Source organism: Trematomus bernacchii, unplaced genomic scaffold (assembly GCF_902827165.1).
Source record: "Trematomus bernacchii unplaced genomic scaffold, fTreBer1.1, whole genome shotgun sequence".
NCBI lineage: Eukaryota > Metazoa > Chordata > Actinopteri > Perciformes > Nototheniidae > Trematomus > Trematomus bernacchii.
In genome coordinates, this window is record NW_022987720.1 from 8,331,688 (window position 1) to 8,355,731 (window position 24,044).

Genomic DNA, 24,044 nt, shown 5'->3' on the forward strand with positions numbered 1-24,044 from the left:
ACCCTCAGCATTTTCCATCTGGAGTAGTTCTGGGCTTTTAAAAAACTGAAGTGGCAGAGTTGTAAATTACACGCCAGGGATGTGGCGTTGCCTGTTTTGCCAGCAGTTATGGAGAACACAACATCTGAGGAGTTATTTTAAGTGGGAATAAAGCTGCCAGACATTAAATGTCAGACTATACAGACATGTTTACATTTCTGCTGCTTTAATGAGCAGCATTTAAATGTCACCTATGCTGATCTCACTGTGGCGTCTGTTATAGGAGAGCAACAACATTTCACTCCTAGTTTCTATTGTGGCCCCAGCATGTCTGGGCAAAGTCCTGCTTCCTTCAATTCAACTGGAAACAGACGGAATGAACTACGTAATGTGTGGAATAATCACATGAACGCTGCTGGCCGGTGACTCACCTGTTGCCTTGTCCTCCAGTTACTTTCTGTAGTTATCAGACGGTCACATCATGTATTTCTCCAGTGTGTTATATTTCATGATAAGAAACCTAAGACGCTGCTGAGAATGAGATGTTTACACTTCTCACGCTGCATGACGTGTTAATTATAATGCAGGGGTGCAGAGTAAACACAGGTATGCAGCTTTTAAGAAAAGCTGTAATGATATGAAATGACTTCTAGTGCTTCTGTATTTACATGTGAGAAACATTTTCCCAAGAGGTTTTGTTACCGCAGAGACAAAGGCTATTTACTAGATCATATAATTGGTTTAAAATACTCCACATGCAAATGAGAGAGTAGCAAGGACTCCGCTTCCTTATATGGAAACAAGCATGATGGGGAAATACTTGTTGCTCCCTCACTGTCATCTAACTACAAAGAGCCTTTGTGGCTCGTTCTTTAAGCTTTAAACATCACTTTAAAATCTTTTGTTTTAGCTCTTGTGCCTCACTTTGAAAACGTTGCTCTAATTAAGAGTACAGGACAGTCTGAGTATCAAAAACCTTTCATTAGTATTTTTCTACACTTTCACTAAGTTCAATCTTTTAAACAAACTTGAATCCTGATCATAACTATTAACTGCATTATGTTTCTTAATGTCGACCTTTTAAATGTCAGTTTGTTTCGAATTTTGTTATGAATAAACCTGAAAAGAAAGGTCACTTTCAATATATTAAATGTTAGGATGATTTTTTGTATGACTATGATTAACAACACCATTCTGATTTTGATTCTTTTTGGGGCTGGAAACCAGGAAAAAGCATGTATTTTCCCAGTAAATGACTCAATCTGGTGGAAAATGATTAAAATAGTTAGTTGAAACCATACGTGGTTTCATGCTGAACTTTGATCAAACATTGCGGTTAAATTAGGTTCTAATTGGGATATTTGTTTTCCTCTGTCTCGCTGTCTGTATTTGGGCTACATACTTTATTTTAGACTTATTATAGGAGCTGATTTATTTGTTAAACTCTTACCCTTCTTAATTGTTATACTAATATACTTCAACACTCCCAAAATGTCATCTAGTGAGGCACAAGGGTTAAGTTTGGTGAAGGTTAGAATAACTCTGCTTCTGTCTCTCAATGTTTTGCTTGTTGTTTCATGTCCCTCCAGGCGTCCTGGGCTTCTCTCCGGACAGAGTTCTCTGCCCTGAATGCTGCTCAGCTTCACCACATGCTGAGGGAGTACCACTCGGGTAAAGCCTGCCCTGCAGGATGGACCCCGACTCTGAACGATGCAGCGCTCGCCGTCAGGACCGGTGAGTGACCTAAACCATCCTAAAGATAAACAATTAATCCATATATTTAGTGACATAAAATATCATCTGCAAATATATTTGCTGGTTGTCACTTCATCCCAAAAGGCCCGATCTCATGTTGTAATTAATTACAGCTAATTATGATTAAAGTACCTTAACACTGACGCTTGTATGCACCTTTAAGCGGCAGCCTCCCTCTGTTTACCTACACAATAATCCTGTCAGTCTGTCTCCACCAATCAGCTCTCGCCCACGCTTTCCTCTCAAATCCGTCTTTCCGCCACTCTCACCTGCTTCCACCTCTTAATTGATTTAGGTCGACTCCATCCTGCTTCGTAAAATAATAATACCCTCAATTGAACCAGCGTTAGTCCTAAACTTTATTTACCGCTTTTAATTAGATGTTAAAAGGATAGCTGGACGTCCTGAAGTGTGTTTTGTATGAGGTGCTTATCCGTAGCCTTACTTACAGTAGAGGGCAGTTGTTTGGACAAATAGACATGTGATACAGCATTGAAACAAAGTGGACAGGGGAGCTGCAATACACATTTTAACAAAAATAACGACCTTGAAATAATAAATATTCATTTATGTATATGCTATATTTAGAATATTTTCACTGCATCATCTTGCAGTCAGACAGCCCTTTCTGATGGGGACTGAATCAGTTCTCTTCAAAGTGAAGCCCTACACCAGACTCCATTGACAATAACAGTAATTCTCATCAGTTAAATCTGCTTCAATTGGTTAGTTTTTTGTCAATGGACCGTGTGGCCTTAAGAGGGCATAGAACAGCTTCATCTCTCTAGGTAATAGAAAAACAATCCAAACTATCCTTTTAACCCAACACAGCAGCTTTACTTGAAAGTTTAAGGTTTGAATTTCATTAGAAGGCTGTTATGAAGCTTGGGGTCAATTGTGACGGCTGACCTTCTCTCCGTCTGCAGCCGACATCCTGGAGAGCTTCGACAGCCACCCGCCGCTCATCCTGCCCAGCAGCACGTTTCATCTGGAGCTTGGTAAACCCGTGGTGGAGCCCGCTCTGTTCGAGCAGCTCGGCCATCTGCAGGAGTTCATCCGCCGACTCCCCCGCAGTGAAACCCAAGCCGAGCCCGATGTGGAGGAACAGGTAACAAGCTCTCTGACCTCGGAGCAGGAAACGAGACACCTTAATGTTTCAACATCTGTTAATGATTGACTTAATGTTCCTCAGGCAACCCCAGACAGCCAGTCTACGACCTCGCCCTCCATCACAGTCTTCCAGGACCCTGCCCATCAGGAGGTCTCTGACCAGGTTACCAGCTCGGACCTTGCCTCCCCTGCAGAGCCGTCTCAGGCCCAAGGATCTCACGGTGACCTGAGGAGCTGTGAAGCGGTCCTGACCCAGAAGCTGAAGAACCTAGAGCTGCAGAACACCTTTCAGGGAGGACAAGTGGACATGGGCTACCACAAAAGCCTGGCACTGGACCCGTCCTGCCTGCTGACCCCACCCAACACCCCCCAGGGCATGGAGCTGTCCGAGCTGGAGGCTGATCTGCGGGAGGGGGCACTCCAACAAAAGAAAGGTAACTTAGGGGCAGAAGAATAAAGATCTGCACACTTCCTGAAAGATCACTGTAAATCTTATTCAACAAAGAGAAACCTACTAATCTATTGCAGACCTTTGTCTGGCATTGTCAAGTAAACACCATAGAAAATGGGGCATGAATTAACTTATTATAGCAAATAGGGAAATAAACCAAAGAAATAATAACACTAGAGACTTTATTTGCGATGGCATTAAGCCAGGGTCGAAGCCATATGTAATTAGATCCCCACCAGCACATGGTGCCCTATATACTTGTTTACGTAGTGGAGAAATACTTTATTAACCAATCAATTTACATGTCACATACATATGTGTTCATAAAAATGAAACTGCCTTTAGCTGATTATTGATGAATGAATGAATATTCTAATTTCAATCATTTGCAATCCTCTAGTCATTTTAAACCTTACCTAATAAAAAACTAAAGCAAATTCAGGTATTTATTAGCATGCAAGATCATTGATTTTTACCATATCAATGGGGGATCAACAGGTGTGAATGTTAGTCTGGAGTGCTGCTTGAAAAGATTATTTCAAACCACAAACAGCTGGAAAACATTAGCTGAAACCTGGCAACAGAAGATAATACCTGAGTGTGCACGTACAAAGAAAACAACGAGACAAACATTAAACCACAAAGCCAATTATTCCCTGTGTCTTCTATTATTCTTAATTATTATCCATTTTCCCCATCAATGAATTCATAATGTTTTATATCAAACGTCAGCGATTTGTGGAGAATCACAATGTTCCAGGTGGCTTTATTATCAAATACATTTGATTTTTCACAAGTAAAACAGGATTTTTTTTTTTACACCTGACAATCTGGATCCATTCAAGGTTTTAGCCCTGCTTTAATGTTTTCTTTTAAAGGCTCAAACAGCTGGCAAACATTAACTGAAACCTGGCAACAGAAGATAATAACTGAGCAAGCGTACACGTACAGAGAAACCATGAAACAAAGAGTAACGGAGAAACCGCCAGCTTCTCAAAAGGCTCATTCATGGCTTCACTTACACAGCAGGTTTGGATTCAGATGACACACAGCTTTGTCACTGAGAACGCGTCCGCCTCAATTCAACTCCTGTCCTGTTACTGACGCCCACAATGAGGTCACCTCTTAAACGTGCTTCAACCTCCGCTGACTCAACCTATTAAGGGAACTTTTTAGTGACTTGACCTTCAGGGACCTGCTGCATATTTGTCCACATAAAAGGTATTTCACATAAAAGAGGTGCAGCGCCTTCATCTTCTCACTGACTGTGGGGGTCAGGAATTTCAAGTGGAAGGCTTTGCTGGGCGGGCCACTCTGCAGAGGAAAGAGTGTTTCCTCTCCCACCTCTATTGTTTTTGGACGCCTCCATCATGAGGTCATCCGTAGGAGGGAGAGGGAGTCATAGTGAGAGCGGACTACTTTACTTTTTGTTTAACCAAATGATACTGCAGATATTTGGACGTATCTGTGGAAACAGAGGGGAAAAGTTCTCACAGCTTTCTCATTAGAGGAATACTTACACCCCCCTAAAACAATTGCTTTCATATAAATAACCCTCGTTACCTTGAATTCTTGTCGTGCAACCCTGCATGGTGAAAGAATCATAAAACAAACTGAGAAAAAACGATACAAATTCAAGTAAATGCGGCCCGTGCTTAACAACAGCATAACTAAACCAAGACAAGGGGAAATGTGCTGAGCATACAACTGAAAAATGACAGTTGGATTATACAGTAGTGAATAAGTGGTGTGAGGTTGTAAAATAATATTTTTGTGTATTTATTGTGGTTGACAGCTTTTCAAATAGTTTTGATCCTTACTGAGATGGGAGATAAATGTGAGATAAAAACAAGTGACACAGAGTGAGTCATTGATATGCTAATAGTCATTTGTGGTAGGCGGAATGACCTCCTTTAACACATTTTGTCTGTTTAAACAGTAAAAAAACACTTCCCTGAGGCGGTTCTCAGCAGACTGATCACAGTCAGTGATTTCATTATTTTGAAAGTCACATTTCAAAATAATGTCAATTTATTATTTAATTCATTTGATCTGAATAAATGAAATGGGTAAATTATACTACCAACATCTGTGTTATCACAGCTGAAAATTAAGTAAAACCACAACATGCACACTGTGTATGTTCAAGTTGGCCCTGCAGGGAAAAACTAAATCAATAAGGAAAAGAGTAAGGAAACGCAAGAGGAAAACATTTTATAAAAATAACATTATATATTAAAAAAAGAATAAAAACATACAGAAAAAATAGAGCAATTGATATGCAAAAATATATACACATATATTGCCAAAAATACACAGATTATTATTTTATATATATAAATCATATTTATGTTCTTATTATTTGATTTCTTTTTTTTATGACACCCCTATGTCAATACAAATGAGTACCAATCAAGCAGCATCCACAATTTTGCATGACGTTGAATAGAGCTCTTCCGCCTGCACCTGTTTCCATAGAAACACTGCCAGCGCCCAGTGATTTCACCTTTAATCATGTGTAGACAGCTTAAGCATCAACAAGCTGATTTCTTAATGAACTTATCTTCATTGTAGTGCGGTGTACAAAGCAGAGAGGAGGCTCTTTCTAACAAGGCAGGCTGTACCAGAAGCTCTCTCAGATCCTAATGAGACCTTCTGAAACATTTTTGGTCACATGTGAGCGTGTTTGTGTTTAAGAGTTGGCCCTGTGTTAATGCGCTCCCTCACAGAGCTCCCACTGTGGCAGAAAGGCTTTAAAGCTGGAGGATTTTGTTGATCCTGATCAGGTGGCTTTACTCTCATTGGTTACTTGTTGCATTACGTTTTCTCTGTTCGTGCCTTTCATAAAAGTAATTTGTTGAAAGGGTTTGAGGATTACATTGGAACAAAGCCATCTGGCTCTAATCTCTGGTCATCTGTCCTAATTGGCACTATATTTAAGAGTTTCATACAACCTACACACAATGGATGTAGTAGTGCAATGATTATGGAGTTGGTGTTAGAAATTGCATCTTTTCTTATGTATATCATTTTTTATTTAATATCATATTTATTTAGGTTAAGGATTTATTAAGATGATTCACTAATCAGCTAAATAATCAGTAAATCAAAAATATAATAGGTTATATTTACAATAAAAAAGACAAATTAATACATAATAATAAGTTAACAATTCATTAATTCAATATTTAATTTAAAATATTATAAAATACATAATTAATGATTGTATAGATTTGTTCTAGTATATGATATAATAATAAATATAATAATTATGATATATATTTTAATTTCTTTCATGTTCCAGACTTTTGCAGTATTTGACCTATATTATTCCCCTCTTAATATGTAGATTGTCTGCACACAACTTTTTATTTTTTTTATTTTATTTATTTATAGAAGGACCATGCATTCAAAAACATTAATCTCAGCAAAGAGAAGAGATGCAATATGCCAGATTATAGCTAATAGCTAATTTCCATCTGTGGTCCTCAGGCAGGTTCATAACAATCAATAAACAAATAATAACATTGCATGATCTCTATCAGTCAAACAATTTTACAACCTGATTTATAACTTGGCACTTACTTGATTCTGATTGTGAAATAGTTAGTAGTTACTTGGTTAGTCAGTCAGGAATATTGAACCAGTTAAAAACACTGTAGAAAAACACAGGTACTTTCTTTACTTTTCCAACCAGCGTTGAGTTTATATTCATTACTGCCTACTGAGTACAAATACATGTTATACCTGTAATATATATTTATTTTGTATTTTATACATTCTCATGAGAAGTGTCTCAACTTGTAGTTTTAAGTTAGTTTTCCAGGTAAATCAGCCGTTGATGTAAATCAGGGTTCTTACGGTCATTAAAAACCTGGAAAAGTCATGGAAATTCAAAATGCTAATTCAAGGCCCTGGAAAAGTTATGGAAAACAATATTTTTCCCAAAGTTTTGGAAAAGTCATGGAAATATAACCAAAGTTGCATAAAATATAATTTATATTTTATCTAATCGCCGAAATAGTAATACTATAATGATAATAAATACTGTATCGTATAGTAATGAAACGTAAAATGGCATTTAACTGTGGAGGTATTTTGCTGGTGAGAGATTTTTGTTGCTTTAGCGTGTAGAAGCTAGTAAGCCTACTATTTGATTTGTTTTAGATAGGCACAACATGTTTCAGACCTTATTTTATATTGTTCCTGTTCCATGTTAAAATAAACAATTTTCAGTGGTACCGCTGAGAAAGAGTAATTTTTTTGGTCATGGAAAATGAGGTAAAGGTCATGGAGAAGTCATGGAAAAGTCATGGAAAATCATTGTTGAAAAAGTGTATGAACCCTGGTAAATGACTCTGTGATGATTGGATGGTGATATGATGGCCTTTGTGATGGCCTTTGTTCTCACCCTGATGGGAACCCTGCATTTCCTCCCGCCATGGGGATCCGTACCTTGGCCTCCAGTGTTTCATCTACCTCTGTGGTTTTTTTTGTGGCTAACAATTAATGATGTTTTGAAAGTTTGGTAATCCTTTAATCTAGCCCCAAGAATTACAGAGAGGTGGTGATGTCAGGAGAGAAAAGAGCAGTGGCCGATCCGTCATGGGAATTTACAGTTGGGTTGGTGCGTGGAATCTTAATCGGTGGCGGCATTGTTCGGGGGTTAGGGTCCTGCGTGGGGGGCAGACTGGCCGCATGTTGGAGGGAGGTGGGGGAGGTAGGGCAGGAGCAGCAGGGGTGGGAACAGGTCTTCTTTTTTTGGGAGGAATGCTACTGTTGCTGTGTTGTTTTGACAGGAGGAAACACATGAGGGAGACAGGCTCCTGTTAGCAGCACGCTAACAAGTCGGATATCAAACAGATCAGGAGATCATTTCAAAGTGGAAAGACTTTATCTCGTGTTCACCAAAGCTGTGTTCACTGTCTGCAGAACAAGGTTATGAACAATTATGTTTAGTGGGCTTTTCTGACACCACTATTACTGCAAGTTTAACCAATTGGGGTCTCATAGGAATACTGTTTCTTATATGCATTTCATTATGCGCTTGCTAGTCTGCCAACTTCGCCGTATGTTGGCTTCATAGACGTGATCACATTGAAATGTAAGGTTACTTATTGAACTTTTGCAAAAGCTTCATGTACAGAACAACTTCTGTTTTTGATCGTGTCGTTTTAAATGAATGGAGTGACATTTACTTCCCCACATTTTGATGTGAGCATTTGTTTATCTGTTTGTGTGTTCAGCCAATAGATGTGCTGAGAGGAAGACGGAGAATGTAGAAGAAGAAGGAGAAAGAGAGGAAGTGTTCACGGTGGAGCTTCACAGAGGTCCTCACGGCCTCGGTCTGGCGCTCGTAGATGGGACGGTACGCTGACGTCCTCCTCTTGTTCTCTCTTTCAGAATGTGACTTTATTCAAAATATATAAATGAACAGTAGTGTAGAGATGACCACACTCTTATTAGGATTGGTTCACATCGGCAGCCTTGTGGGCTTTCAAGAAATGTTGTGCAGCTGCTAATGAGATCAGACCGTAAACTGAAGGGATTTTTACCACAAGCCTAATCTTACTAAAAGTTCTTACTTATTGAAGTGGGGGGCTAAAGCAACCTAATGAAAAAGAGCTGTAATACATGATGTTTTAAACCCAGAGGAGAACTCATTAGTGCCAAGTTATAATAAGAAACAGCATAACGATAAACCTTTTTTCACATAAATAACACCGATATTTGTTCTCTGTTCTTCTTTTTTTAATTGGCTGACAAAGGTTTTACAGTTATGAATAAAGTACTTAACCTCACACCTGTTTTGAAAATTATAAATCACAACCGAGTCAAATGCTTATTGAAAATAAACAAACAAGCAAAAAGAAAACTGACCAAAAAGACCCCTTTCATTTTCAAAAACATTTCTATTGATTTTAATCATCAATTTTAATGAATTGCATTACAAATTAAAATAAATAATATAGTAGAAAGTCAGAGTATGATTATTTTTTTACGACATTCCTTCCAATAGTTGTTCAGATATTACAGTCCTGCAGTGAGACTAAAAAAAGAAATATTTCAGCAGACACACACACACACACACACACACACACACACACACACACACACACACACACACACACACATTGGCTGCTACTTGTCACCCTAAATGTCACCAACCTTGACTCCACCTGTTTTATGTTTTTGCAGAAAACACAGCTGAGAATGAGCGGCATCTATGTGAAGTCGGTGGTGCCGGACTCTCCTGCTGCTCGCTGTCGGAAACTGAGGATGGGCGATCGCATCCTGGCTGTGAACGGCATCAGCGTGGTGGGGATGGAGTACAACCTGTAAGCATTACAGAACCTTGTGCTTCATAAAGGACATTTCTGACCAGGGTGTGATTGTTTTAACTTGAATCTAAGCTCCTGTTTTTGTAGTATAAGACCGTTTGTAGCCAAAAATCTGACCTCAGAGCCTTCAAGGGGAAAATGTCCTAGTAACTGTTGATCACACGGCCATAAAAGCATCAAATTCAATATTCACATGTTTGGTTTCAACTGATTTCTTTTTTAGCAGATTGAGCCATATTCTAACGTTTGCCCTATGACATTTCCTGGTTACCTACACAATAAATAAAATGCATAAAAATAAATGTGGTTGCGAATGATTGACATATCAATACTATAGAAAATAAATCCCCCTAACATTTAGTACACATAAAATAAAACAACCAAATGTTGTTTGGTTGTTTTAACCAAATAGAAAATTCTATTGGTCTATATTGGTAAAAAGTCAGGACTGGTGATATAGTTAAAAGTGTTACCTCAGTAAAGAAGGTGGAAAACATCAATATGAATAAATAGTATTTATTTGAGCAGTTTTAGGAGAGAGGGCCCTTTGTCCTTAAAGTAAAAGAAAATGTTCTTGGTGTATAAGGGGTAAAGTTTGAAGTGAAATTTAATGCAGATATTTTTGTCCTTTATGAAAATCAGAGCTACTTTTTTAAAGTGACGCATAAGGTTTAAAGTAGACACATATCTGCAGATATTAGGCTGACCTCTCCTCTCTGTACCTGCTTGTTTACATCGTGTTTGTTCTCATTTCAGTGGTAGAGAACTGATCCGATCATCAGGAGAATCTCTCAGACTGCTGGTGGCCAAAATCGACTCAAAGACGAGCGACAAGTGCTCGATTACGACTAAATGCTGAGGGGAGAGCTTTGTGTGGACGATCAAGTGCAATTTAAAATACTGGGAGGACGTTTGCTTCATCCTTCCTGCTGATCCAAAGCCAGTCATTATCTCAGAAAGGACAAACTCACGTCTCATTCCAGACGTATTGTGTGTTATAGAGCTTTTTTCTGTGCGTTGAGACAATCAGAATGAGGGCACGGTCACGTTTATAAAAAGCTCATTTTGCTGTCACAGCTTCTGTCCGGCCTATAAACAGCTCTCAGAAACCGCGAGGGTTTCTGCGGCGAGGGAAGTAGCTGCCTGTGGCTGTTTGCTAACATCTCATTTCACTGTCTGAGTTCACAGTTTTCTGTCTGGGGAGCTTCATCAAGCTGCTCCAGGATCAAACATCTGGCAACAACTGGAATTATTCTGAAATGAATCTTTTTCAAAACTGTGAAACAGTGTATTTTACTCTGGAAAACAACTCCTATTAGTTCATTTGTTTTGGAGTCATAAAATCATATTTATTCACAGGTGGACATCAAATATATTTTCTTGTCTTTTCCAGAACATTCCCAAAACAAGGAAAACAACACTAAGATCAAGCAGATTCATCTCAATTTAGGAAATGTTTTTTCTTGTTTGGAGTAAAAAACACAATAAATATATAGGACTATCTTTGCATTCTAGCATTTTGGTCGTTTTTATTGTGGTCTTAATGTCATCACACAGATTCTCCTGCTGTGAAATATCCACTTTTATATCGCCTGAAAGACGAAAAGCAAAGCAGGACAAGTGACGGATGACTACAAACATCCAGGATTAAGGGTCATTGGATAATTCTCAACCTGAGCCCTATTTCCCCCTGTTATGTTCCCCATTTGAAAGGAAGGGTATTCATCTACACACACTAATATGTTGTTATATTGAAATAAAACAGTCCCTTAATTGCTGACAGTTAGATGAGACCGTTCCTTTAAATCCATATTGTTGGCCCAAATCATAAAACGTAATGTTTTTTTCAGTTGACATGAAAAACATCAGCGGATCAAGTTTAATAATGTTTACCACTGTAGAACGACAAACTGCTGCAGCCCTCATCGGAAGTCTGTCCATGATATCATCCCAAATGTTGTCAATTAAAGTTTATTGGCACACAGTATTATTCACAGTATTTTGTAATATTTATGTTGCAGTATTTTTGAAACTATTGAATAAATATTATTTTGATTTTTAAAACCTTTAACTTCTGGTTGTATTGTCTTTGTGTGTACTCCTTAAAGGGAAATGTTGGATGTTTTAAAGTTGGGTTGCATGAGATACTTCAGATTCAATATCCATAGTCAGTATATTACCTACAGTTTACTTAAGGGGTCCTATAATACTCCTGTTCAGGCTCATATTTGTATTTTGTGCCTCTACTCTGACATGCTTCAATGCTTTAATGTTCAAAAAAGTATTTTCTCATCTGGCCGGGTCTGTTGTGATTGGTTAACCACTTAGAGATGTCCCGCCCCTTTGCCTATCACGTACCATGTGATGAAACGCTAGCCAATGAAAGCATGAGTGTCACATAGTGATGTCACTATGTTACTGAAGTAAACAATGGAGTCCAATGGATGTGTTTCATGCAGGGGGGCGTGTGGTAGAGAAACTGGGATTTTAGCCTTTGCAGACCATTTACATGCACAGAAACATAGAACACACTACAGTAAAGGGAAAACCCCCATACCATAATAGGGTCTCTTAGAATCCATTCTCCTAATTTTGAAAGTAATTATACTAAACTACAAATTGAGTTTAGACCATAATCTATGCTATCTTCTGCCACAAGTCTCCATAAAAGAATAGTACTTTTACCTCACAATAAACTTGCGTTGCGGTTCTACTGCTGCCTTGATTGGTTAATTTGTTTGTGTTATTGTGTGACTTCGGTGAAAATCAACAAAACACCAAAGTCACACAATAACATAAACCAATCAAGGCTGTATGAGAGCGGTGAGACTATTATAAATAGTATAAACTTACACTTTTAGATGTTAAAATATGTTTCCCCGCCCCAATGGCCCATCAATACATTACTTTACTTATATGCTGCTACTCCTTTCTGCTTTTCCAAGCTGGCGGCGTGTAACCTGCCTCTCCTGTATTTAATACACTTTGGAATACGGACAAGTACCTCATACCACCCCACTTTAAAAAATCAGAACTATCCTTTTAAAATGTGTGTGTTGGTGTTTTTGAGTGAACTCCATGTGCAGCTGGAGGTGGGTGGGGTGGAGCAGCAGGGTGTGTCGGCACGCGTTAGTGGTCGCCTCCAGCCGCTCTGTTTATAGCCACTGAGCTTTCCACTATCCCAGCACTTTCCACTCCTCCTCAGCACAGTGCAGCCTCTGTGGCCCCCTGAGGCCCCGATTAAAATAAACACAGCTGTATATATTGGTGGCGTGAAGTTTTAAATGTGAAAGTAATTAAAGTGTGAACAAGGTGCTGAGCGTGAGGCTCCCCTGCAGCTTTCTAACATAAAACATATTTTAAGAGTGTATGTTCACCCTGCAGGATTTTAATGCTCAGGTCTGGAATGATGCTAACGTTAAATACCTTTACTCATTCACTCAAGTACTCATATGAGCTCTTTTATTGCTACTATACACTTATACACCCATACATCTCTTTGGTATTTCAACCAACATCTGTCCTCATTAAAACTACCAAATATTTATCATTTCATTTTTAAGAATATGAACATTTTAAAAGCCATCTATAATATATATGAGTCCAGCATATATATGAGATATTGGCTTTATCCAATGGAAGGTAGTCAAATGCAGAATTTTGAAGGAATAGCTCTAGATTGAAAGCCTGATATAACATACACTTTTTTGATTCTATGTTGTAATGGCCGTGGCATAAAAAGAAAAAAGGTTTTATGGCATATTATATATAAACACAGCCAAAATGATAATAAAAAAAGAAACAGAAACTCCCTAGAGTTGTCATGATCTTTGTTTTTGTATTTGATGTTTCCTGTTTTATTTTGAAATCAGTTTTTCCTTTGTGTCTGATCTTGTTTTAACTTCCTTCCAGCTGGGTCTTATCTCCGTGATTAGGCTTGTGTGTTTAAAGGCCTGATTTTGTACATGTTCAGTGTTTCTTTGTTTATCAGCTTTTGTAAATAAGAATTAGCTTTTAGTTAAATCTGCCTGCCATCTTATTTTTGACTGCTCCTGGGTCCAACTTCCTGACAAACCCTGACAAGTGTTGCCCTGGGTAATACACAGTGCGTGAGTAAAATTAGGCTACATGCACACAACAGAACTATAGAGAGGCAAAGTCCCGCCCATCTACTTCCGACTCATGGGACCTTATTTCGGAAAAATTATGTTATGAAGTCAATGGGGAGAGAAAGATTATCTTTCGATCCCACGAATTACGCATATGATGTTTGTCAATCTTAAAAAATTATTTCCATGTCAAAAAAGTCACAGTTTGTCGTAAAACTGTTGAAATATAAGACTATGAAAAATACGCAACTAGAAAAACTACAAATCCCAGAATCCCGGTCCCGCATGCTGGCTCTTACGGAACCGACTAACTCCCCTTGTGTGTATGTACAGCTCTCAACATGCCCAGATTTGTAGTGATTTTCACCTCTTTTAATACTTTTCGCCTCATTCTGAAAGAAAGAAGTGAAATGTGCCAACGTGACGGCCGTCTGGGTGTGTGGTGCGAGACGGGAGATGTAGTTCATTGAGCGGTTTCACACAAAAAAAGTGTTACTTCACAGTTTTACGACACATTTTTATTTTTTTGACTTGCAAAATTATCTTTTAAATTGACAAACATCATGTGTGTAATTCGTGGCACAATTCAAACGGGATCGAAAGATAATCTTTCTCTCTCCATTGACTTCAATACATAATTTTTCCGAAATAAGGTCCCATGGAGGTCCCCCGGAAAGGGAGGGACTTCGCCACTCTAAATGGCAACACAACAGTCAAAGGTTGTGTTGAGGTCTTCTTTGTTTATGAAGCTGTTAAAGGAGGTGATCAATGTGATTTACTGCTAGTAGCTCAGAATGAAATGTGACTGGTTCAGGTCCTACATGAAGGTCCGTTCTAATGTTGAAAAATAACTTGACAACATGAGGAAGAAGAGATACTGTAGAAACTGTTTAGGGTTTATTTTACTTAAATATACTCAACAAATAACTGAAAAGAAACTGACATTTGTGATGAGTATATTTGATATTGGCTTGCATAGCTCACGAGTAAAAACATAGGTTTTGTTTGTGGAGTACAGAGCAACACTCACCACTGCACATGCAGGTGCTACACAAAGGTCAAAGGTCACATGTCTTTGGGTGGCTACCTGAAAGATGCATTGAGAGAATAAAGGTGGTGCTGGTCAAAAGGTGTTCAATTAACACTTGGGAAGCTAAAGTAAAATGCAAAATATACATTTCCTTTCGTGGCCTAGCATTTGATTGTGTGATGGTTACAAAATACAATAAAATAAATAATAACAAAAAAATAAGTATAAATTGTAAAACACCACATAAAATCCAGACTAAAAGTCTAAAACCAGGCCTCAGAGAGACAACGTGCGGGAAGAACAGCCGTAATGGTTGTCTGTCCTTCCTGTTCATCTTAGACAATGAAGGCAGGAAACAGATTCACACATTAGGAAAGTGAATGAACTGCTGTCCCCCCCAGCCCAGCGCTGGAAGCTGGGGGGGGGGCGGGCTGGTCCTGGGATCCGGCCCCTCCCTGAGATACAGGAAATCCCGTCTGGAGACGGAGACGAGGAAAGAGTGACTTGGAGGAGAAACAGTCAGGATGCCTCTGAGTCTGAGAGCGCGTGATGCACGCTGAAACATGTTTTCATATCCTTAAGTGAAAGCTCCAACATGGAAAAAATACTGTTCTCTTTTGAAATTTCAAGTGCTTTCAGTTGCCTAGTATCTGACATTTTAAAATAGTTTATCACTAATAAAAAAATCATCAAATTGAAAAGAATAATAAGATCCAGTTAAATACAGTAGGTGTGTTCTACTAGACCAGCATAGTATTGCAATGCTGCATTGATTGGCTCTTTAAAAAATCTAAAGAGGTGTGTCCTACTCGTCCAGTGTTCTGAAATGCTGCAGTCACTTGGTCATATGACATGGAAGCCATTGAAAAAAACAAAAATCTTTTCAATAAAGAAATACTTCATTTTCAATAAAATATGTATAGAACCTGCTCTGATAAACACATTCATTTATCAATAATTATAATCAAAACATTTCATATATATTATTCTGAAATGGACCAATCTGTTTAATGAATACTTTTACTTTTGGTTCTTTCAGTATATGTTGATGCTAATACTTTTACTTGAGTAACATTTTGAATGCAGGACTTTTACTTACTTAACAGAGTATTCCCATACTCTGGTACTTCTACTTTTACTCAAGTACAAGTTTTGAGTACTTCTCCCCCCTCAGCTCATTACACACCTGCTAGTTCTGTAGGAAGGTCTTAACTAATTGCCATGGTTACATTACATCTCATCCCCTCTTTCTGAGACTCTGCCACTGTTTCTCCTCTGCAGGGACACCACTGCCCTCTGCTGGAATATGTCAGCTGGTGCAGGGTGGGAAAAGGCTGAAATTGAAGTCCAACTCATGTGTCATTTTGAGTGGGACATAATTAAAACAAAAAAACAGAATTTTCCCTCTGGAATTAATAAACGGTAAAGAAAAATGAGGGCCTTCACTGCAAATGATGAAGCAAACCATACCATTTTTATGTATTAATCCTAATGACAAAACATATATATACGGGAGAAGTCATTTTTTTTTTATTATAATTAATGTGGACTTATATATTAAATAAACATCCCAAACATGACCCAAGCAACTGAACCAATATCTGCTAGTAACCTTGTAAATGACACTCTATTTTACTTTTTACTCACAAGGATATATGTCTCTATAAAATATGACCTGGGAGATGATTGGACTAGGCAAAACCTCCTCTGATGTATTTTAAAAGATACTCTGTTTTCTTGAAATGCCCTTCATGTCGGGGAAAAACTGTGTGATTGAAATATTGTTGCTTGACCTCCAGATATGCATCTTTGACACTTTTGTATTTCCTTACTTCTACTTATTATCCAACAAGTGTAGTTACATGTGTCCTACCTTGGCTAGATTATGTATGATTGTTTTAATGCAATGAAAATTACCTAAATCTAAGGAAATGCTAAAACTGTTCATCAGTTCTTTAATGAGCTTCCTTAAAGGTGGGGTAGGTAATTTTGGAGAAACCAGCTCGAGTGCGCTAGAATTTGAAAATACACAGCCGGAAAAAATCTGCCACTTCCTTACAGAGCCCCTCCTCCAACACACACGAACGCGCACATGACCAATGAGGGCATGAGATAAGTTTGTGCACAGACAGGCAGGTAGGCCATCCAGTTATTTTAGCCGGGCCGGCTAAAATGATTGGTCGTGCTTTTTACAGCGCTATGGCTTCCACAGATGAATTTTTTTTAATGTATTTATTGCCAAAGCATTTAATATATTCAATGCTATCGGGATGTTAAAGGTAGGGTAGGTAAGTTTGAGAAACCGGCTCGAGATCGCTAGAATTTGAAAATACACAGCCGGAGAAAATCTGTCACTTCCTTACAGAGCCCCTCCTCCAACACACACGAACGTGCACATGACCAATGAGGGCACGAGATAAGTTTGTGCACAGATGGAAGGCTGACAGGCAGGTAGGCCATCCAGTTATTTTAGCCGGGCCGGCTAAAATGATTGGTCGTACTTTTTACAGTATTACGGCTTCCACAGATGACATTTTTTAATGGATTTTTTGTCAAAGCACTTAAGCACTTAAGCACTTAAGCACTCATTGCTATCGGGATGTTAAGAGCATTCCATGGAATATAACAAAAAGTGTATCTCGAGCCGGTTTCTCAAACTTACCTACCCCACCTTTAAGAGCATTCCATGGAATATAACAAAAAGTGTTTCTGAAATAAATTACATACCCCACCTTTAAAGGACATTGACTGAGAGAGTGAGGGTGTGAATGTGTGTGCACGGTGACTCGTCAGAATACATTTGATTTTGAGAAACTACTCTATCTGCTGTATACGTTCCAACTGATTTCTATGTGTGTGTGACATGTAAAAGTGAAATGCTGACAGGTGTGCCTTTTAAATGTTAAAGCTGGCTGAGGCTGACTCCAACAACACAATGAACAGTTTTATAGTTTTTTCACACATTGAAAAACCAAACGTCTTTGTTGTTATACATTTAAAGCTGATGTATTTAAGGGCTCCAAACCATTAAAAGTAAGTTTAATCATGTTATAAGTGTATTTGAAAGGTACAAATGTTCCATAAAATGTTATTAACACACTCTGGTATTAGAAAAATGATTTCCGATTGATATGTTATATTCATTTTACACAAGATTGAGTTATATGGGACTGGTTTGGGTAAGTGACGTGTTGGTATCTGCATTGTTTCAAGTAAGAGGACAGGATTAAAATAGTTAAACTAGGAGACACAACACAAGTGGGATGCACTGATACATAACCCGAGGCCTTAATGAATTCATGTCCTATCGACAAATTCCTCAAAAAGACCCATTTACACCTTTAATCTATATGAAAGTCTCATATATTTTTCTTCTGCGCCAAAAAGAGTTCAAATTGTATTAAAATTCAATTAAGAACAGATCAATAATCCTTGCTGTGGTTAGTCTTGATTTATCCCGACACACCACATCCTGCTGCCACAAATCTATATCACCAAATGTTGATTCATCCGTCGCTGAAAATAGTCCCAAGAAAATGCACCATTTCCTCACTTATTTTTAGCAAAGATATTCAGCCTTTATCAGGATCTGAATCTATTGAGACTGATTTACTGCACATTTGGATGGACACCGATAGCCAGGTTTTCTTTTAAAATTGTTGGAAACTTTAAACGAATATCAAAAATAAAATCAGCCAAAGAAAATGCAAATGATCCTTGTTTCCATTTCCTTCCACTATTTGATTATGAGAACAGTTTCATTGAGATAAACAGCTGGAAGACCCATCACAAACCAATACTTTTTCACTCACTCACTGCCTTATACATCAGTGCGTCCCAAAATAAACGCCATTTTAAAATTGCACACAAAAATATAAAATAAATAAATATATATATATTTTTATATTGCCTTGTATTGATTTAAAAAAATGACTGTCACAAGTCAGCCGCACACTGCAAACTTGCACACGTGAGGCTGTGTCACTAGAGAAGGCACAGCTAGGATAAAGCAGCCAAATGGAGCCCTTAAATCTGATTTTAGGAGCTAACTGCTGAGTTCTTATATAAAACAGTCACAGTCCTCCATCAAGAAAAACTGCACTAAATCCTGTAAGGACAACATTTCCACATTCAGACAAAAAAGATCAATCTATCTGCAGATTTGAAGTCCATAACAGTCAGTTGTTGTGTGCGTTTGTGACAGATAATGTTTTTTCCAACCAGTATCCTGCACTTTTCAGATAGGTAGGTAAAAAGTGTAAGAAGCATCCCCCTCCTCCTTCTTCTCCCTTTAGTCTTCATCCTGGATACTCTGCTTTTTCTTGGCCACCCGGGCCTGGCGCATCTCCTGCAGGGTCTCGTGGGGGTCCATGATGAAGGCCAGAGCCACGCTGACAGTGCCGTCGCCGCTCTGCCGGGAGAAGCACAGGAAGCTGGCCCAGAGGAAGGCGCAGCAGCCCATGAAGGCCGTCCGCAAGTACAGCGGCATCAGGACGAAGTTCAGGAGCTGCAAAAAGGGTGGTAAACATGATGTGAAGTTACAGATATTCATATACACTGTCGTCATTTTTTGTTTTCAGTGAACAGAGTTACTTTCTTATCAGTTGGAAAAACAGTCAGACAAAACAAAGCTCTCCAAGGATTTTTTTTAAATCCATAAACAAGCAAAAATAATAAATAATGTGTAAAAATGTGCACCAAATTTGTATTTGCTTTATTATTTACCTGCATGAATGGCCAGTACATGAGTCCAGTCTGAAAAGAAAAAAAAAATGAGAGTATGACAAAATCCATATATGCCATTTTGGAAAAGAATATGGGTCTGTTCTGCTTATTTTCATTTTTGTATTTAGTGCCTCTACTGTGACATGTTTACATGCTTCAATGATCAAAAAGCTCTTTATTTTTCTCATACTGCCTGTGCTGCAGCACCTCTTTTCACCCTCTGTCTGAAACCAGAGCCCAGTCTGCTCTGATTTAACCAATCAGAGCATCCAGCCATGTGATTGGTCAACAGCTTAGAGTTGTCCTGTCCCTATCATTTACAATGTGTTGGAGCGCTAGCCAATAGAAGCGTGAGTGTTACATAGTGACGTCGCAATGTCACAAAAGTATACAAAGGAATCTAAGGGAGGCGTTTCAGGCAGGGGGGGGGGGGGGGGAGAGTGTGTGGTAGAGAAACTCCCTTCAGGACACTATTAACTAATGATGCGTTGACATTTACCAGGATCGTGAACCATTAATCCAGCAGCATTACACGTGATTTATATTTGGCATGATATCAGCTGCTGAAACTCACTGACTTTTTTAATCCTCTGGCAGTAGCCGCGGCTGAATTACCCAGCTTGCTCTCGGGCTACGTGTCCACTGCGCAAAAGCGGCAGCGAGCACAATCTGGGTTAATCTGTTTGAGCAGCAGCAGCGTGGGGAGGGAAGGTGACTTTCCTCTGCTGGATACTGCTGAGGCCTTACCTTCCAGGTGTTGAAGAACTTGTCTCTCCAGTCTTCAAAGATGTCCTCCTTACCCTCCAAGATGCTCACCCCTGCAGGAGAGAGGAGACTTTTAGGTCCAGTTTGAGTTGATTTAAAAACTTGTGTAAGGACCGTGGATGGATTACTAAACGGGCATTCCGGGCAAAGGCACAGGGGCCCAAAGTGTCAGGGGCCTGACTTACAAAATGTTGTTGAAAAATAATCAAACAACTACGAATGATTAATAATGTCTACAAAAGATAAATAAAATAACTTTATAGGTGCAAATCAACCACATTAAGACGGTAAATGACTGAAAATTGACTCAAATTGACGAAAACTATATTCACATAAGGACTTTTAACGAAAGAAGATGCAAAACCACCATGAAGGACGCAAAACAATCACGTGCAAAACACACACAAAACAAGCAAACTATACTATACTACATATAAACTTGCCCCACAAAGATGCCAAAAAGATTCTAAATGAATAATGATAAATACAAAACCACCACACAAATATTCAAAACATCTACAAGTAGACACAAGACAACCAAAGACAGATGTTAATTTACTAAAAATAGACTTTTTAAGTTTGGGTGTCTTGTTTCTAAGGAAAGAGGGAGGGTGAGGGGGTCCTACATTTTTGAGCCCAGGGGCCTAAACTCTCAAAATACGTCCCTGACTCACCCTGCATGATATTTGACTGAGGGATGACCTTCACAAGAAACCTCATTAAACCTCCCTTTTGTGTTTCGTTGTTATGATTGAATGCTATTTCATATTGAATCAGCCTGAGTGCATGTTGTTGAAGCAAATATTCTGAACATTTTTACAAATGTCCCTGCTCTGTAGTTTGACATGAATCGTTTTAGAGATATTAGGAGTTAGTTATGTGCACGTGAATTGACAAAGCCCTTAATTGTCTTCGCATTAGATTGGATTCACCATCAGGCTGTTTTACCTGTGTAGAAGGCACTGGTGGCCAAAGGCGACGCGAAGCTCTGGTCCAGCAGGAGTTTGCGTAAAACCATTCCGGCGGACTTCCCGGGGAACCGTCTCTCCAGGGCTCGCAGCCAGAAGTAATTAAAGTTCCCATGGAAACTGATTGCTACAATAGCCACGTTGCGAGTGTGTTTCCAGTCAATGTTATCCTCTTGAGCTACGAGCTGATGGACCAGGTCACCGCCGGCGAACAGGCACCCATACAGAGTGACATTGGCCAACCAGGGAAACCTTTTGGCAGCCTCTTTGAGCACGACCCTCCTCATATTGGCACCACTGAAGGGACGCTGTGGCTCCTAAATTGACGCTGTAAGGTCCTTGAATGGTTTTTCAGCCATCAAAACGTAGGCATAGCGGTTAAACTGGTCTCACCACGGCCGGATGTCAGTCTGCTGGCCGGCACGACGCTATCCATCTGTGCGCAATAATTAGAGAGGGATTAAAAGGCTCCACTGGCTGCGGGAATATCACACATTACCGCTTCTCAAATGAGTAATGACAAATACACACTCATATATGCGTAAAACCTGCCATGGCTCCAGTTGGTCACTTGGAAAGTCTTTGAAGTAGCGCGTCCTCGAATTACGCATGCGTAAAATCCATCAATCCACCCTATCCTTATATAAAGGAGACACGGAAGAAAAATCTGAAGAGGAACAATAATATAAATGTAGATATTTCTGTCTGCTTTCACTCTCAGTGAATCAAGTGCCTGTCAAACAAATCCTGCGGGTCGAGCTCTAATCTGAGGGATTGTCCCGGGACACTCAGATGTAGCCTCGATGACCGTGTACGTAACTACGTCACACATAGCATTAGTTTGCTGTGCAGTGATCTGCGGTGACCAAACAGCTCCCTCTCTTTCTCTAGCTATTTTGGGACTCTTGTACTATGTGGTTTTGTGGCATTACCATTGTTTTTTCTTTATCTAATTTTCAGGCTGGGATTAAAGAAACTGTAATTGTCAGGGTGGTCACGTGATCACACCTAAGGCAGCGAGGAAGCTGAAAGGACACGTCCCCTCAGGTGCGATCACTTCACTTAAAGAACAGCTACTGCATGATGTTCTGCTGTACAAATGAGGTGCTGTTGGGTACAGTAAGAAGCAGCTGGGCCATACTACTTTGACCTAACATTGAACTTTGACCCTGTTGCTCATGTATGTGCTGAGCAAAGGAATGTGCGTAAGAATAGCCAGAAAGGCATGCTGGCCCGCATACTGAAAAGGTGTTGGTATTTTTGGCTCAATGCATTTTACACTACTACATACTTAATGTTCTTTAAATGGCATGCCTTATAGTATCGGAATACAAGTATTGGACGCAAGTGTAAGTGAATATCCCTATTTTTACATATGATAATCATAATATCCATCTATTTAAGCACACCATTTCTGTTTAAAATGATACGTTTCAAATATAAAACTAATTCAATTTAGACTTTATTTGCCTCATCTATGGATCTTTCAAACATACTCTACTGGTTATTAGGTTAAACATAATTACAAAAAGGAATACATTAAATAAAATATGATACATGTATTCCAGAGGTGGGAGAAGTACTCAGATGTTGTACTTGAGTAAAAGTAGAAGTACCAGAGTGTAGGAATACTCTGTTACAAGTAAAAGTCATGCATTCAAAATGTTACTCAAGTAAAAGTACAAAAAGGTATTAGCATCAAAATATACTTAAAATACTAACAGTAAAAGTGCCCATTATGCAGATTGGTCCATTTCAGAATAATATATATATGATATGTTTTGATTATAATTATTGATGCATTAAAGTGTTATCAAAGCTGGTAAAGGTGCAGCTAGTTTGAATGACTAGTGAGTGAATACTGCAGGGTAGCTTGTGAATTTACTCCAGGTGGAACTAAAGTCTGATTTAAGACTTGATTATATTTCCCATCATTAATCCAAATCTGTAAAGTAAGTAAAGAAGGGACACATATATGTAGTGGAGTAAAAGTACACTAGTTACCCCTGAATTGTGGTGGAGTAGAAGAACAAATTAGCATAATATGGAAATACTCAAGTAAAGAACAAGTATCTCAAAATTGTACTTAAGTACAGTACTTGATTAAATCTACGTAGTTACTTCCCACCTCTGATGTATTCAAGCAGCAAGCCAGAACACATGCAGTTTCCATTTTGTGCCAATAGAGGGCGAAGTTACTCCACAAAGGGCCTGCAGGGGCTATACATGTATCTGTATGGTTGATGTAACACCGAGTCTGAAGTGACATACACTTAATAAATATGATAGCAAAGAATGCAAGATATTACAGTAATGTAATAAATACATAGCATCCAATTATTTATTTTTTACAGATTTGTTTTTATACTATATTTATATTTAAAGATGTTCAATTTTCAGTACAATTGTAATTTGTAAAATTCACAAAACTTTCCATTTCTGCAAAAAAACATATCCAAAACAAAGCAAAAGTGCACAAATGTTTACAGAGGGACACACATGTAGTCGCGTATAAATAATACAGTAAAATTCTTCAACTTAACTACATTACATAGGACATATTACTGACATTAAACATCACTCTAAATTATAAAAGAAAGAACACAATAAAAGTAAATAAATACCCAGCTGCAACATACATTTACATTACAAGTCTAGATTGTAATTAATTTCATCAGGAGGTTGATTAGGGACGGGTGAACCGAGCATTCCTCACTCCGATTGGCTTATTTTCTTGTCGATCATAATGATCTTGTCGCTGATTGGCTGCTGGCCTAGAATCCTCGGAAGTGTCATTTTTGTACTTGAACA

General features: G+C 38.7%; 2 protein-coding genes across 4 annotated transcripts in view; one reads left to right on the top strand and one right to left on the bottom strand.

The window, feature by feature from the left end:
* si:ch73-281f12.4 (RA_Radil_like and Myo5p-like_CBD_Rasip1 domain-containing protein) overlaps positions 1–11,707 on the top strand; it is a 39,766-nt gene extending 28,059 nt beyond the window's left edge. For 2 of the 3 annotated variants that reach the window (XM_034143800.1, XM_034143801.1), the window contains 6 exons: positions 1,569–1,713; positions 2,661–2,842; positions 2,927–3,278; positions 8,542–8,663; positions 9,494–9,633; positions 10,393–11,707. In XM_034143800.1, the coding sequence (XP_033999691.1) occupies positions 1,569–1,713; positions 2,661–2,842; positions 2,927–3,278; positions 8,542–8,663; positions 9,494–9,633; positions 10,393–10,495 (1,044 nt within the window). In that variant the 3' untranslated portion in view covers positions 10,496–11,707. The remainder of the gene's footprint in view (positions 1–1,568; positions 1,714–2,660; positions 2,843–2,926; positions 3,279–8,541; positions 8,664–9,493; positions 9,634–10,392) is intronic. The other variant, XM_034143802.1, reaches the window with a different exon arrangement.
* A 7,359-nt stretch (positions 11,708–19,066) lies between these two features.
* mpv17l (MPV17 mitochondrial membrane protein like) lies at positions 19,067–21,520 on the bottom strand. Its single transcript, XM_034144279.1, has 4 exons — positions 21,214–21,520; positions 20,248–20,318; positions 19,501–19,530; positions 19,067–19,282 (listed from the first exon to the last, which is right to left on the bottom strand). The coding sequence occupies exons 1-4, from the start codon at positions 21,518–21,520 to the stop codon at positions 19,067–19,069; spliced, it is 624 nt and encodes a 207-aa protein (XP_034000170.1).
* Positions 21,521–24,044: the final 2,524 nt, after the last annotated feature.

What these genes read in the sequence shown, in the direction of transcription:
- mpv17l (XM_034144279.1), bottom strand. Translation starts at nt 21,520, where the DNA reads ATGAGGAGGGTCGTGCTCAAAGAGGCTGCCAAAAGGTTTCCCTGGTTG. An exon ending in CACCAGTGCCTTCTACACAG is followed by an intron (nt 20,319 to 21,213) that starts GTAAAACAGCCT and finishes TCTCTCCTGCAG; the next exon opens with GGGTGAGCATCTTGGAGGGT. An exon ending in AGTTCTTCAACACCTGGAAG is followed by an intron (nt 19,531 to 20,247) that starts GTAAGGCCTCAG and finishes TTTTCTTTTCAG; the next exon opens with ACTGGACTCATGTACTGGCC.